Source organism: Colossoma macropomum, unplaced genomic scaffold (assembly GCF_904425465.1).
Source record: "Colossoma macropomum unplaced genomic scaffold, Colossoma_macropomum, whole genome shotgun sequence".
NCBI lineage: Eukaryota > Metazoa > Chordata > Actinopteri > Characiformes > Serrasalmidae > Colossoma > Colossoma macropomum.
This window is the reverse complement of record NW_023494784.1, coordinates 22,317,620-22,331,883: the sequence shown is the minus strand read 5'-3', so window position 1 is coordinate 22,331,883 and position 14,264 is coordinate 22,317,620. Positions and strand designations below refer to the sequence as shown.

Here is a 14,264-nt window from a genome sequence, read left to right as displayed (position 1 = left end):
ACTGGTCTCACATTATTTCTTTAAGTTCTTTTAAATCAGAGTTTAATAAAACAATGTATGACTAAACACAGGCGAGGAGAGGAAGAGAAAGATGCTGAAGGACATACACAGGGCTGAAAGAGCAGATCTGATTGAGGTTAGTGATCAAGAAGAAAGGAAGGGAGAGTTATATAAGCTTTTAATTAAAATTAATACTGAATTTAATGGAACTTAACTGAAAAAATATTTGTCAGCATGACCATAGAGTTCTGTCACTCAGCTTATTAAACACACCTACAGAACAAAAACACACTCTTTCAGATCACACCAGCCAAGACTGAACTGATCTATAATCTGTGTACTTGAATAATATGTTTAGGAGCTTGTAGCTTATCTAAGAGAGGAGACAGAGGTACTGCTTGATTTCAGTACCTCTGCTTGATCTGTGCCTGTTGTAAGAGGATGGATACAGTATAAGTGTATAAGTCATACTAGCTCTGTGCTTAATACAAATTACAAAAAACAGATCTATCGTGTGCCAATGTGCCAAATAGCCATGATCATTTCTTTGTCTGTTGCTACTCTAAAAGCTGCCACAACTAGACTTTTTGGGGCCGTTTAAAACATCCTCCTGAGGGATCATGCACCCAGACCCCCTAGTACAGGCATATCCTGATGTCACTGGCAATCTGAAACCTACTTTTCTTTTTTATTTGTATGTTGTCTTGTCATTTTGGCCCTAGGCCCTTAACAAGCATTGCACTTTGGCCTCTCTTGTTCTACAGAAGTCCTGTTATACATACAGTTTAGTGTTTTTATGCCAGTGCCAAAGAAAAAAAATCCACTCAATACAAATCAGGGCCCTCATCAAATGTCAGTGCCCTAATTTGCTTTAGGCTTTTCATCTATGCTGTACTCTCTGAGGTTGTTGACTTCTGAGTTCATGAAATGAGAAAAGCTACACACACTAAATGTGAACAGCCTATACATCCATCACCACCCTCCCACCCACATTAGTCTTATAACTCCAAACCATTCAAACCCTTTACTTTTACCTTGAGCCACAACACAGTCACTACTCAAAATAGGAACATTTGTGTATGTTGGAATCAAAACATTTCCTCAGTCTTCTCCTGTGTATAGACCTTCATGATGAAAGTACAATTGTGCTTCTGTTTGTTTATGGAACATCACACGCAAAGAAAGGACACTGCCCTACCGCCTCCCTTTCTACCAGTCAGTCTCTACTCACCAATCTCCTTGCCCAGGCCAGAGTGGAGGATGGCACCAGCTGAGGTGACCACAGCGCAGGAGCGGAAGCTCGAACCGTACAGCTGCTCAAGAGAAGAGGCCGGCACAATTTTCTTCCAACCCAGCGCGGAGAAGGGCAGCTCAGCTCCGTCCAGCGTCCTGACCCTGCCTCTCTTTTTCATCTCGCACAGCACCTGTTTGCTGCTCTGCTGCGGCCTCCGCCGGCCCCTGTAGGCCACTCCATGCTTGTTAGCGCTCAGGTAGTCTTTCACAGCTCTCTGCAGGCGGGGACTGAGCATACCCACAGACACACTGCCCTTCCACAGGCGGTGCATGACGGACTTGGACTTGGAGAAGTAGTACTCCTCCAGATCAGAGTCCTCCCAGCCCTGGGCTGCCGTTCTTTTAGACGCGATGCTCCTCTCCTCTTCGTTATCGTCCTCTTCCTCTCCTCCCACCACGCCTGCAAAATATGGATCATAACGTATTGTCACTCAGTTGCTACACTGAGATTGCAATGCCTTACAATTATGTTAAAAATAACAGTGTGATCCCTTAATATCACACAGTTAAGGACTGGTCTGAATTACTTCGGTGTTTTCTTCGGTGATATAGCCAAATATCTCACGATGTAAATCAAAACATAAGTATGAATTAAAATAAACATTTTATACTTAAATACACTTTAATGGAACTTTACATTTAACCCTCCAAGCATTTTTGTTTCTAGAAATTTCTCCATTCTGAAACAATTCACAGCCTTTTTAACTCTCCACCATTTTCTCCTCTACAATTACAGACTGTAGACCATCTGTTTCTCTGCATACTTTGTCACCCCGCTTTCACCCTGTTCTTCAATGATCAGGACCCCTAAAGGACCACCACAGAGCAGGTATTACTTGGGTGGTAGATCATTCTCAGCACTGCAGTGACACTAACACGTCACCACCACGTCAGTGTGTGTTGCACTGGTACTAGTGGATCAGACACATCAGCTTTATTTTCTCAGCCCTCCAATCATTTCTTAGCAGCTGCTGCTGTCCACAACTGCCTCATGCTTTTGACAAATCAAGTCCTTGGGAGCGCATTCACTGAGCAGAAACTGGCACCAAAGAACACAAACTACAGACAGCGAAAGGTGTAAATCTTTGCTTTGACGCAGATCAGATTATTACATTGCGACATAAGACTTTCAAACCCTCTTCACTTTCCATTGTTTCAGTGCTGTGAGAATGAGCACGCCCTTGACCATGATCTGTCTGAGTCAATGTGAATTTCTGAATTTGAGCCTGTTTTTTTAACACTTGCATTAACATGTGTTCCATGTTTGGAACGTATCTGGATAAACTGTGGCCAGATTCCGTTTACACTTCTTAATAAAATGCATCCTCAGTGTGACAAGATTAGATTCAGCTGTACTTTTCCTGCATAAAAAGCACATCAACACATTTCTGTTTTACTTTTGTGTACTCTTCTGTCTGTTACTATATGAGTGAACAAGCTTGGTCTTGACGCCTTCATCAGTGTCTGGTGAGGCTGAAGTGCATGACCGCTGTTGGTCTGGGGCTAATGTCAGACTTTATGAAAGTGTGGTAAGGCTTTTTAATGTATGAGAGACAACAGAGAAGCACAGAAGCAGAGACAGAGAGAGAGAGAGAGGTAAATGAAACAAAATCAACGTAACTGTCCACTGGTTTAGGATATCGTCGCTGTCCAATGAAAAACATGTATCTCAATTTTTGCCACTTTTACTTTTCTGCAACATTTAGGCTCAGCAGCCTTTACATTGTGTGAACACTTGATGATGACTGGACCAATAGAAATGTTCTAAAATTGCTTAGAATAAAATCTCTTTCCATTAAATTACATTGAAGGTAAAGAAAGTTTTTGCCCCATAAAGTTACTATTTTAGAGATACTTGTTTTTCTTTGGACAGCGACAATATATAGATTTTAATATGTATTTTCAGCTGACAATAAATACGTGAATAAATGACAAAATGTTAAACGATTAATTAAACACAATTAAACAGGTTAACTGAAGATTATGAACAATTAATAGCAGTTTATAGAAGACTGTAGGAATGGGATAGAAATAAATGAAAGGAAAAGGTACATGATTATGGACGAGTAAAAAAGAGCAATAGTTAAAAAAATAAACAGATAAAAAAATAATAAAAAAAACCCAACCTGTTTAAAAAACCTAACTCTAAGCCGTTTAATACACAAATTCGACAGTTAGTTTATTCATGTGATACCACTGAATCTTCCTGTCAGGAAACTGTGAAACTGACCTTTCTGCCATTGTGGTGCATTTCCCTTTCACCCCACTCAAATAAACACTACAGCCTTCATTCTTTCACCATCGTGGCTACAGTTCCACATACAGACCTCTCAGACTGAACCCAGTAAACAATTCAGCCAACTCTTTATCTGTTGCTGTTAACAGGCTCTTTGGGTTAACTGGGCTATAATAATCAGACTTCACTAGACAAAACTGACCAGACTGGCCAACAGGTTAAAGGCCCCAGTAATATTCATAGTCAGTTTAAGTTTAAAATATTTACTGAAAGAGTCAACATCCAAACTGCAACATCCAAAACACAGAATATTCGACTTGTCTGTTACAAGCTTCAAATGTCCATGTCCAACCTAAAGAGCTACTATAAACATTTGGAAGCCACCTTTAGCTTAATGCTAACGTGACAGTGAAAATCCTATTAGTGCTATAGCAGAAGTTATGGGTGAAATATGTCTCCTATAACCATCACACTGGTTTGTATTGATCAGTTTAATGAATAAGTGTACTTAGTGTACTTAAGTAGAAACTGTACCAAATTAATTTACGGTTAATACAGAATTACCAAAATGACATTACTTTTAACAGTAAAAAAAAAAAAAAAGTTTCATTTTGATCATTTTATCTCCAAGCCTAACTTTATCGCCAACTCACCATGTTCCTGTATCAGGTTTAAAGCTACACTATGCACACTAAATGCATAATGTGTAGAATAAGCTTTAGTATCACTGGTTGTGCTTTGAACCCCTTCCGCAAGAAGAAGGATCTGATAATTGTGAACATGGTGAAAGAGAATTCATCATCAGTATTTTGCATTTGAGACCTAAACATCCAGCTGGACCTCTTTATAAGAGTCTGTGCGTGTGACGTTAATATGTTAAGACATCTGACTTGGTCTGAGAACCTCCCATGAAACTCTATGCAATGCCTCTGACATTTACAGGGCATTTCATGCTTTCAGCAGTGCACACACACATGCACACACACACACACACACAGTTTTTTAATGTGCGAAAATGCAACTTCTTTCCATTTTAACTGAAAAATCTTACAGACCACGTCAAATGTCTCTAGATATTAACGTTACAAGCATAAATGTACGACGTGGTCTGAAAACCTCCTGTGAAATCAGATGCAACGGCTCTGACTTTTGCATGCTTATTTCCACCTTTACAGGGTATTTTGGACATTCAGCAGTGCACGTACACCACATCGCAATGTGCAGAAATGCTACTTCTTTCAACTTTAACTGAAAAATCTTACATTGTGCTTGATTCCTCCAAGTGAGAGTGCAATTCAGCAACTTGTCTGATTAGCTGTTGCATTTGCTTTCTGCTTATTCCATGTCCTGAGTGACAGGCTGCACAAATGATCCATTTTGGCTTAAATTAGATTAAAAATGAAAAAACCTTATAGAAGTTTAAAAGCTAAACAATCGCAATACAAATCAAGACTGTTTTATCATACAGTACCATTCTGATAAAAGTTGTTTTATGTGGATCATATTAATCAACTGTCATTGATTATGTTGCTCATAGCACACAATTTTATGACTAGTTAGAGCGCTCATTTGCATACTGCCGCCTTCTGTGACATCAGTACAGGCCAATGTAGTGATAATGATTAACTATACTATATTAAAGCTATAGTACGTAGTCCTACCTCCCACTACCACTTCTTCCTCCTCTTCCTCCTCATCTTGCTCCTGATGAGGAGAGACTCGGACGTCTTCCTGCCTCTCACGGCTGCGTGTCACAACGCCCACGTCCTGGGTGCCGAACGCTGACCATGCGGCCAGGCTCTGCGGGTCAGGGTAGGGGTAGGCCTCCTGGCTCAGCTGGCCAACCTGGGGCTCCCTGCTGGGGTTCTGCTCCAGGCTCTGCTCTGGCTGGGGGCTGAAGGCGGCGGGGGCGGAGCTGGTGGGCAGCTCCAGGTGAGAGGCCATGATGGCGCGAGGGTTCCCCCGCACGGAGCCAAGGCGGCGGGCGTCGGTGTGCGAGAGAGCAACCGCCGTGCGTGGCTCATCCACCCGTGACTCCATGAAGTATGAGAAGAGGGCCAGGAAGACCAGCACCCAGGTCAGCATGAGGCCCAGGGCCAGCCGCCGCCACTGCTTCAAGCTCGTCTTCATCTCAGCAGCCCCTCTGTGCCCTCCTGCGCCGCGCTCCAGACTCAACAGGAGAGATCAGCAGGAGGCCTGACGGAGAAACAATTAAGAGCACTGATTTCAAATGTACTTTCACATATTTTAAACTGACTCGGGAGAGCGTCCTAAAGTGGTACCTCCTTACGAAGAATTGACTTAAGTGGTATTCATGGAATTAAAGCTAGAGGCATCGTGTGCCTCACTTACTGCTTAGTCATGCCTGAAAGCTATACAAATGTGGCACACAACATGAATAACAATGCCGGAAGGGGAATAGATAGCTGATGGATGATAAGACAAGAAAGAGAATATGAGAGAGAGAGAGGGGGAGGGAACTTTTCAAAAAGGAGAGAGCTACGTGGATCAGGGAGTTGGGCTAAAGAAGGCAGTTAGATTCATGAAGTCCCCAGAGTCAATTCACAGATCCAGAAATGGAAGTCATTTTTATATTTATAAATTTAACAGAAACAGCACTGCTATAGTTCCTTAACATGTCTTCCAAAATTATTGACAAACGTAAGAAAAAAAAAGTTGAGATAAGAGTTTATCATAGTCTTGGCAGGCTTGCTGGAAGTCTTTGTTATTGCCAGTTGATAAATTGCATGCACACTGCTGTAAAGACAAAGCCATGCAGAAAAGAACCTAATCCCCCTCTGTGAAGTTTTGTAAAAGACTTCTATAAGAGAACACTCAGTGTGTTATCCTGACAAAGAGAGACCACCACACAATGTACTAAAATCAATGGCTAACTGTGATAAGAAAATTATACACATATGATAAATCAGTAGAAAAAGGTCCAGAATGACAATTTTAACAAGTCTGAAACTTCTAACATACAGGAATGAGAAAGTGGTCTTGATTTCATTATAGTCCATTGTTGTTATACATTTTATAAATGTATAATAATATACATTATAACAACAATATAAACATGGTCACAGCCTGTACTCACAGACTGCTTTAGCAAAGACTTTAGAAGCAAAAAGAGCTGCAGTGACAAGCATCAGTCAGCGACTCACTACATTTAAAGGATACAACTGGTGATCTGTAAATACAAACCACTCGTGTAAAATACTTACTTTGCATTCACTCTTTGCAAGATTATCTAACATTCCAGGATTTCAGCCACAATATTTTAATCAATATCATCAAATCTATTTCAATTGTGGCATTTTGTTCTATGGCCAGATATACACATATTGGGTGCAACAATACACATATTTACATGTTTGATCTACATCTTGATTCTAAGGTCAAGATTTAACAAAATGTAAGTTTTTTGTGTTTAAATGTCTTGACTGATTGATGTGAATCAGAAATATGCAAAAATAAAATTATAAAGTTAGTGTAGCATGTCCTTGTGCAAAATAGTGATTGAATAAAAAAAAGTGGAACTGAACTATAAACAACATAAAAATCTGAACTGCCTCATATAAAACAATCTTTCAATCTACATTATAAATCTCCAAAAATAAAACATCAATATCAACATTACTCAAATGTATGATTGAGTACAGATGCTGAGGAGGGCAACGACACTCAGCATAGATTTTGTACATATTTTAATTCTGTCTAATTTAGTGCCAAATAATAATAATAGACTTCATTTACCAACCGTTCTTAAGAGGGAATTTCTTCTTAAAACCATTTTATGCAGTTTTTTTATAAATATTCAGAACAGAATCTAAGCATACTCAAGAGCACACAGGTGTGAACAATTCTGTGGGAATTTAAGAACACATCATGAAACTTCTTATTTAGGACATTTCTCAAAAACAAACCTAAAAAAAACTTAGATATTGGTGAATGAGTCCCATTGTTGTTTTGTTGTTGTTATTAATAATGCAAACCTTCTATTATTTTATTTTACTATAAAAAAAAAATCATCAAAATTTTACAACGTAAGAAGAAAACATCACTGATTAAATACTTCTTTAAAGGAAGTTGCCTTAAGGTGATTTTAACCCACTCAAAACTGGCACACATGCTAAACTCTGCATAGTCTGAATTTTTTTCAGAGTTCCTATAGACAGCACACTCATTACTCAGCAAGAGATACAACTGAGAACATGCTAGCTAGCAGTCCAGAGCAGTAGAAAAAGGTTAGCTATTGGAACAACATTTCCATTATAGAACACTTTAATTACTAAATGTATTGAAGATTTGTTGCAGGCCCAATTTCATTACACTGTTTCAGTTTTGATACTGTGCTGAAATCAGTGCACCCTTAGAGTTAGAGTTACGCAAACTTTGAGAAGACACAAGATCTGCATGGACACACTGGATGCTCCAGTTTCCTTTTATGTTTTGTGAGTTTCCTGTAATATAGTAAGTAGTACGTGAAGTGGAGACCTATTTCTGGGTATTATAAAGACTTGACAGAGAGTATACACAGGAGACATGCTGCTGTAAACTCGCTCCATACACATTCACTGTGTCCCCTGACAGGTTTTTATTCTGCTAAAACCAGGAAAAACTCTCTGTAACTGCAGCATCCCTGTCTCACCATGCGGCTGGTTCACTTCTTCTGAGAAAAGATTCCCCAAGAGAGCACTCCTCCTCTAACGCACCGTCGTCCTCATCTCTGTTGCTGTTTCTCTATTCACTCGCTCAGCTTTGTTTAAGTGCGGTTAAGAGGTTAAAAAGTCCACTCTCAATGTTCGAGGTTTGTGTGTGTATTGTGTGTACACCACAGACCAACAATATAACAAGGAAATGTGGGTGACAAGAACAGGAAAGAATAATCAAGCCTCACCTCAGCTGATTTCCTATTTGCTTGACTCCATTCCAATATAACACAGCCAGGCTCTGGAAAACAAAATGGAACCAATTAGAAGTGGAAAAAGCAACAGTTAAAAAGAGAGCAACAGCACAGAATGTCACCCAATTGTCTATATAAACAGAGACAACTTTAAATATTCATAAATGTACTTTTTATTAGTGACAATTTGTATGAGGGAGTGTGTCTGTGCTGTTTGTAATACACTCCAATGTCAACCTGTGAAGCTTTCTGTACCAATATCAGTCAGCACATGCACACAAAGCACAGTTTGATGCATTATGCATTATATTTTTGCAACTTCCCATGCTGGCAGTTTCTAGCTCTAAACAATAGCAAATAGGGCTATACAGATATGGCGACTGTGGGCCGATCATGTACACATGCATTTCATACATATGTACACATCTGCCGATCCCAACGTCAATCCCAGTACATAAACATTTATGAAATGCAGAAACTGGGACCACATCCACTTGGATTATCATTAGAGAAATGTACTGTTTATCTCTGTATGCAGTAAAATGAATGGCAGCAAAGTAGCACAGCATCACCTAAGCATTCTGATCTTCCTGAGTGCAAAACACAAGTCATCAAATATAATCTTGATGTACCAGTCAAATCTAAACATCTGTGTACTGTTTATTTTCTTTCTACTGGTATCTGCTGACACCAATATGATTTTAATATCATCGTGCATCCCTACGACCAAACACAACGTTCACAGCAATGTAGTTGACATGCATTCTTTCGGAAAGTCACATTTATGTTCGAATGTACATAAACTTTATTTGATCATTTACAAGTGGAATGTTTTAAACTAATATGACTGTCAAGAATGTTTGCACGGTGTCTACTGTAGAGTGACAAATGCTCTTCAGTTTTCCCACATGATGCATCAGAGTTGTGCTCAGTCTGAATTAATAGTCATGGTGGAGCGGCTCCGGTTTTCCACTCGTGCCACATCACTCCTAGTTTAACCTGTGGCTCTGGGCTCATTTCAGCAGCCAAACACCACAATGAATGCCAGAAAGACCAGGAGGACTTTGTTCAAGTTAAAAATTCAATTACATCAAGAACTATCATGTTGCAATTAATGCAGAACTACTGCTTTAGGATTAGTGGACAAGTGATTGGAACAACTGGGCAGTCTGACCCCTAATTTCTATGGTAGGAGAAACATTGATTATTGATTAAAATTTCAAATTGGAATGGAATTATAGTTCAGTTGCTACATGGTAATAATTCTATTCTATTATTTTAAATAATGTTTACTGGGTTACTCACAAAGCCTTTCTTAAAGAAACAGAACATGCAGTAAAAGCTTATATAAAAGAAAGATGACTGTAAATGTGAAAAATTCACACTCTCAAATAAAAGCCAGTATTGAGGTCTTGTTTTGTTCTGCTTTTATGGTCTGTGTGGGACGGAGTGGAACAGTCTGGGATGGTGTGAGCACATGTTATTTCCACAGTGGGGGAAGAGGAAGTGATGTGTTCTCAAACAACAGCTCTCTCATTACAACTCCATGACCCTGAGGGCTGCATGCAGCGGCTGGGAGGAAGACCTCTTTAACAGTTCTCTAATCTTGGGTGGCCAAACCCATCTAGGCCACATGCCCACCCACACATTGAGAAAGTGACAACTCCAGCAGCAAAATATATCTGAAGAGTTAACACGGGTAGGGAAACCCTATACAACCCATATATAGCAGCCTATGACACTGCGCATGCACATGTACATATATAGAGGTCACTGGGTTCGCACAGCTGTCTTGTGTGTGTCTGTAATATATATATACATAATATAAATAAATTAATTAAAAAATGTGGACACACACACACACACACACACACACGACAGCTGAGAGAACTCCGTGACCTTTACCTTACTGAAATAAAATAACTGCATACTCCAGTTACAATAGCACTTTTAATTTGGATATAAAATATAATAATCTAGTAACAAAAGGTTACAGAATCAGCCCAGAGTATAACACAGCAACCAAACAGAAACTCCAAAAACAAGGCAAAAATCTGTATCTTGAGCACAGTACAAGGCACTCTTTGTTGCTTGTGGAAAAGCCAGCATGCTTTGCCATCTACGTTTTGCTCCAATTTGCTGGAGCAAAAGTCACTATAGTATCACATCACAATACAAGTGGAACATACAGTACTGGACAAAAATTTCAGGCACTTAGAAAATTCTATTTAATAAGCAGTATCAGCGTACAGTTATATAGATGAATTTACAACACATGTTGCTTAGCAACCTAAAATAACAAATAGTAATGACATATAAAATGTCATTATAGTATTAACACACTGAAATGGCTATTGAAAACAACTTTAAAAGGGGGCATGTGAACAACTGATATTGGACATTGGACAGAGAATTGTTAGAACTCAGCAAGCTCATTTCCCTCTCAGTTTTTCTGTGGGATCTATTTCATTTATCTGGATTAACGTCATAAATTAGATTAGAACATCCATTTCATTTAGTTCTAAAAGAAACTGGTGTTATGTCTGATATGAGTGTTAACTGTTACTGTTTGTATGTGCATTTGTTTTTTGAGTGGGAGTGAGGAACCACAAGTGGTGCAGGATTTCCACTCCACTGACTGGTAAAATGCCTGAGCAGATACCTAGAGAAAAAAAAAAGAAGGAAAAATAACACCACCACACATTTAGGTGGTATAAGATAAAGGTCCATGAATAAGCTGATAACCTATGTCGAAGAAGACCTGAAAACAGCGAGGAAGGGCAATCATAGAGAAATGTTATATGAAGATGTAAACATTTATTTGCAGTCCGTTTTCCATTTTTTTGACATAAAAAACTGTTGAGCGCTAAAACCACCACCAACACCACCACCATCAAGAAAACGGAAGGAAAAGACACGACAACAAAAAACGAGTGTTTCCAAGGCAGTGACAGAGTGGTCATTTAGAAAGAGGAGGGAACAGTGTGTGGAACACAGCAAGGAGGTCATGTCATGAATGTTCACAGATTTATTTGACGAGTCTGTTAAACACATTCGTACCAGTAATAACAGGCAAACTGTTGTGGTGTTCAGTCCAACAAAATTAGGACGTTTCGGTTTTCATTTCCAGGTTTCAGTTGTTCACTGATTTTAAAACAGTGACAGAACTAAATTGTATCCAAAGCAAAGCAAACACAGGTGCTCACTATGGATAGGGGGGGGGCCATCAAGTCTTTGTGCTCCTCTAAGCTGCGATAGTAAAACTGCATAGAACAGTCCTAAAACTGCAGTGATATTGAAATTGCTTAGACCAGACTGAAAACACTAGACATTTTAAGCATGGACAGCCAGGGCACCCAGAAAAACAAGCAAGCAAACAAAAAAATATATACATTTTCTGCATGTATGTTTTTGACTTTCTGCTATAAAGTCAGAGCCTGGCATAATTGTCTACTATGGCAAAAACACACAAAATGAGGTTTAGCTAATTCAATGTTGCATTTTTATTGTGCTTTAAATTAGAATTTTGTTCTCTTGATAACACTCCAGTATATTCAGTGCATATTTTATAAAGATATATGGTGAACTGAATCAATTTCCACATTTATATGCCATGTCACCTTTAGACTAGCAAAAGCAGGCAACTAGCCAACACTGAACTGGAAATGCCCACATGACCAATAGCAAGAACACTAACTCAGGGAGCGGTGGTGCCCCAGGCCACCGAGTTTAATGGGTGGTCCCTTAGCCAAATGCAGCGTAAAGGGTGCCAACTTGCATAACTTTAAAATGTGCCCAGTGTCCCAAGTGGGCATCCATGGGAGCCAATATAGCCTATTCCAGAACCACTTCTGATGTAAGGTCTATGATCAATGATCTACTGTCTCCAGTGTCTCAACATGACACATACCTGGATAACCTTTAGTAATAGGAAGTAACCACAGATGAGACTGTAACCACAGATGACATTCATGTAGAAGAGAAAGTGGGAAAAGGCAGATATATGAAACTGTAAGCCTGCAGTGAAAATAGAAAAGGAAAGAGAAAGAGAATGTGAGAGTCTAGCATGGGCTAGTTACAGCACATTCACTCCATTATTCATTAGGCTTGCAAGAGCCATCACACAGCAGGGGGACTTACTGCTGAGCTCTTTCAGATCGTTACGCAAGTCGTTCACACACGTTTCCTACAAACACGCACGCTTCACACATCTCAACCCTCACACACATACATTACTCTTCACACTCGGTCACCAAAACACTGCATGGTTAGGCCTACTGTGGTGGATACTGTCTTGGCAATGGTGATGCTCTGATAAGATATACCAGATCCTGCTGGAACTAACCTTGTAAAACATATCTGATACATTAGTCAGGCGTGACAGATTCACATCCAACACTGTTTTCTAGTCAAAGTTTACAGAAAACTGGAAATGCCTTTACACAACAAGCTTGATTTATTTGTTCGATTCTTCCAGCGTCCACAAATCAATTAGAGCTCCTGTGTAACTGAAGGAATTTTTAGACGACATTATTTTATTTACCCTCTGTTCAATTTTTGCGAACTTTCACCGTGACATGAACTCTCTGACCAATCAGAGTCATCTCTGGCATGGCCATGGCGACACCCAAGATGACAGAGCAGCTGTGCTCTATCAAACAGAACTTTTTTCACAAGTGCTAAAAGGATTAGAATCTCCAAAAGTGGCTCAAACTGGGCTCAAACTTAGCTACAAGCATGAGAGTTATAGCCTGTAAGGAAGTACTCAAAGTTTCAGCTTCTGAATGAAGTGATGAAGCTCCTCACACTACACTCTGAAAAGCTATGCAGTTTTTCAAATTAAAAAAAAGTAAACTTGAAATGAGGAGTTCATCGAACTTCAAATTATTCTTCTGCTAAATTAATACAACAGGTTCAGTGACCTCAAAAGTTCAAGTTAACTCAGTTATTCACTTTAAGTTTAACCCCTTCCATGGCCGGGGCCTGCCGGCGGCCCAACATTTTATTACACACATCTATAACCTAAGAATAGCTCAACCAGTTTGCATTGATGTTCCTGTAGTTACTGAATAATAAGACTTAGTATGTAATAAGCCTGGGGTTTTAAAGGTTTAAAAGCTGCATAATTTTTTTACAGTGCTTGTTCACAGAGTCTCCACTGAAGAAGTGAAGAAACTGTCCTCCTTTCGCTTTTCCAAAGTGAAAAGCATCCTGCACAACACCACAGCCTGTTTTGTGAGCTCTGTGAATGTTTTCTTCACAAACTCTTGCTTGCCTTAAAAAAATAATATATATATATATATATATATATATATATATATATATAAAAAACACTACATCCTACATCCTCAAAGCCTGCCATGTGTTCATCAATACTGTACTGAAATAGTTACTACCTTCTCCTGCAGTGCATGATGGGGTAAAACCATTTCAAGCTGGAGCAGAGTTGATCTCCAACTGCATTTCCAGTTTGAACTCACTGAGAGGTTTCTACCTGAGTAAAAAGCCTACATCCCACACTCACACCCCTATAATCACCCACTTTCAGTTCATGTAATTTCCTTGCATTTTCCTTTACACTCACAGCTATTACTTGAGCACAGAAGGCTGTTTGGCCAAAGGCAAGCTGCTCTCATTGCCCATGAAGCTGTCCTTTCAGCTGGCAGCCAATAAGAGGGGGGGAGAGCAAAAAGAGGGCCCTTAAGAGATAAAAGACTCTCTTATCGGACAACCTTCAGACTGGCCACAATCCAGTCCTTCTCGTTGGCCCCGTTTTCAAATCCATACTCGGTTCCATTACGAATGACCATGTAATGTCCTCTATTCCAT

General features: G+C 39.6%; 1 protein-coding gene across 1 annotated transcript in view; it reads right to left on the bottom strand.

Moving 5' to 3' along the window:
• The window catches only part of st6gal2a (ST6 beta-galactosamide alpha-2,6-sialyltranferase 2a), a 59,370-nt gene that overhangs the window by 20,787 nt on the left and 24,319 nt on the right, over nt 1-14,264 (bottom strand). The window contains exons 2-4 of the mRNA XM_036596478.1: nt 8,430-8,482; nt 5,191-5,725; nt 1,232-1,693 (exon numbers count right to left, since the gene is read on the bottom strand). Coding sequence (XP_036452371.1) covers nt 1,232-1,693; nt 5,191-5,659 — 931 coding nt within the window. The 5' untranslated portion in view covers nt 5,660-5,725; nt 8,430-8,482. The remainder of the gene's footprint in view (nt 1-1,231; nt 1,694-5,190; nt 5,726-8,429; nt 8,483-14,264) is intronic.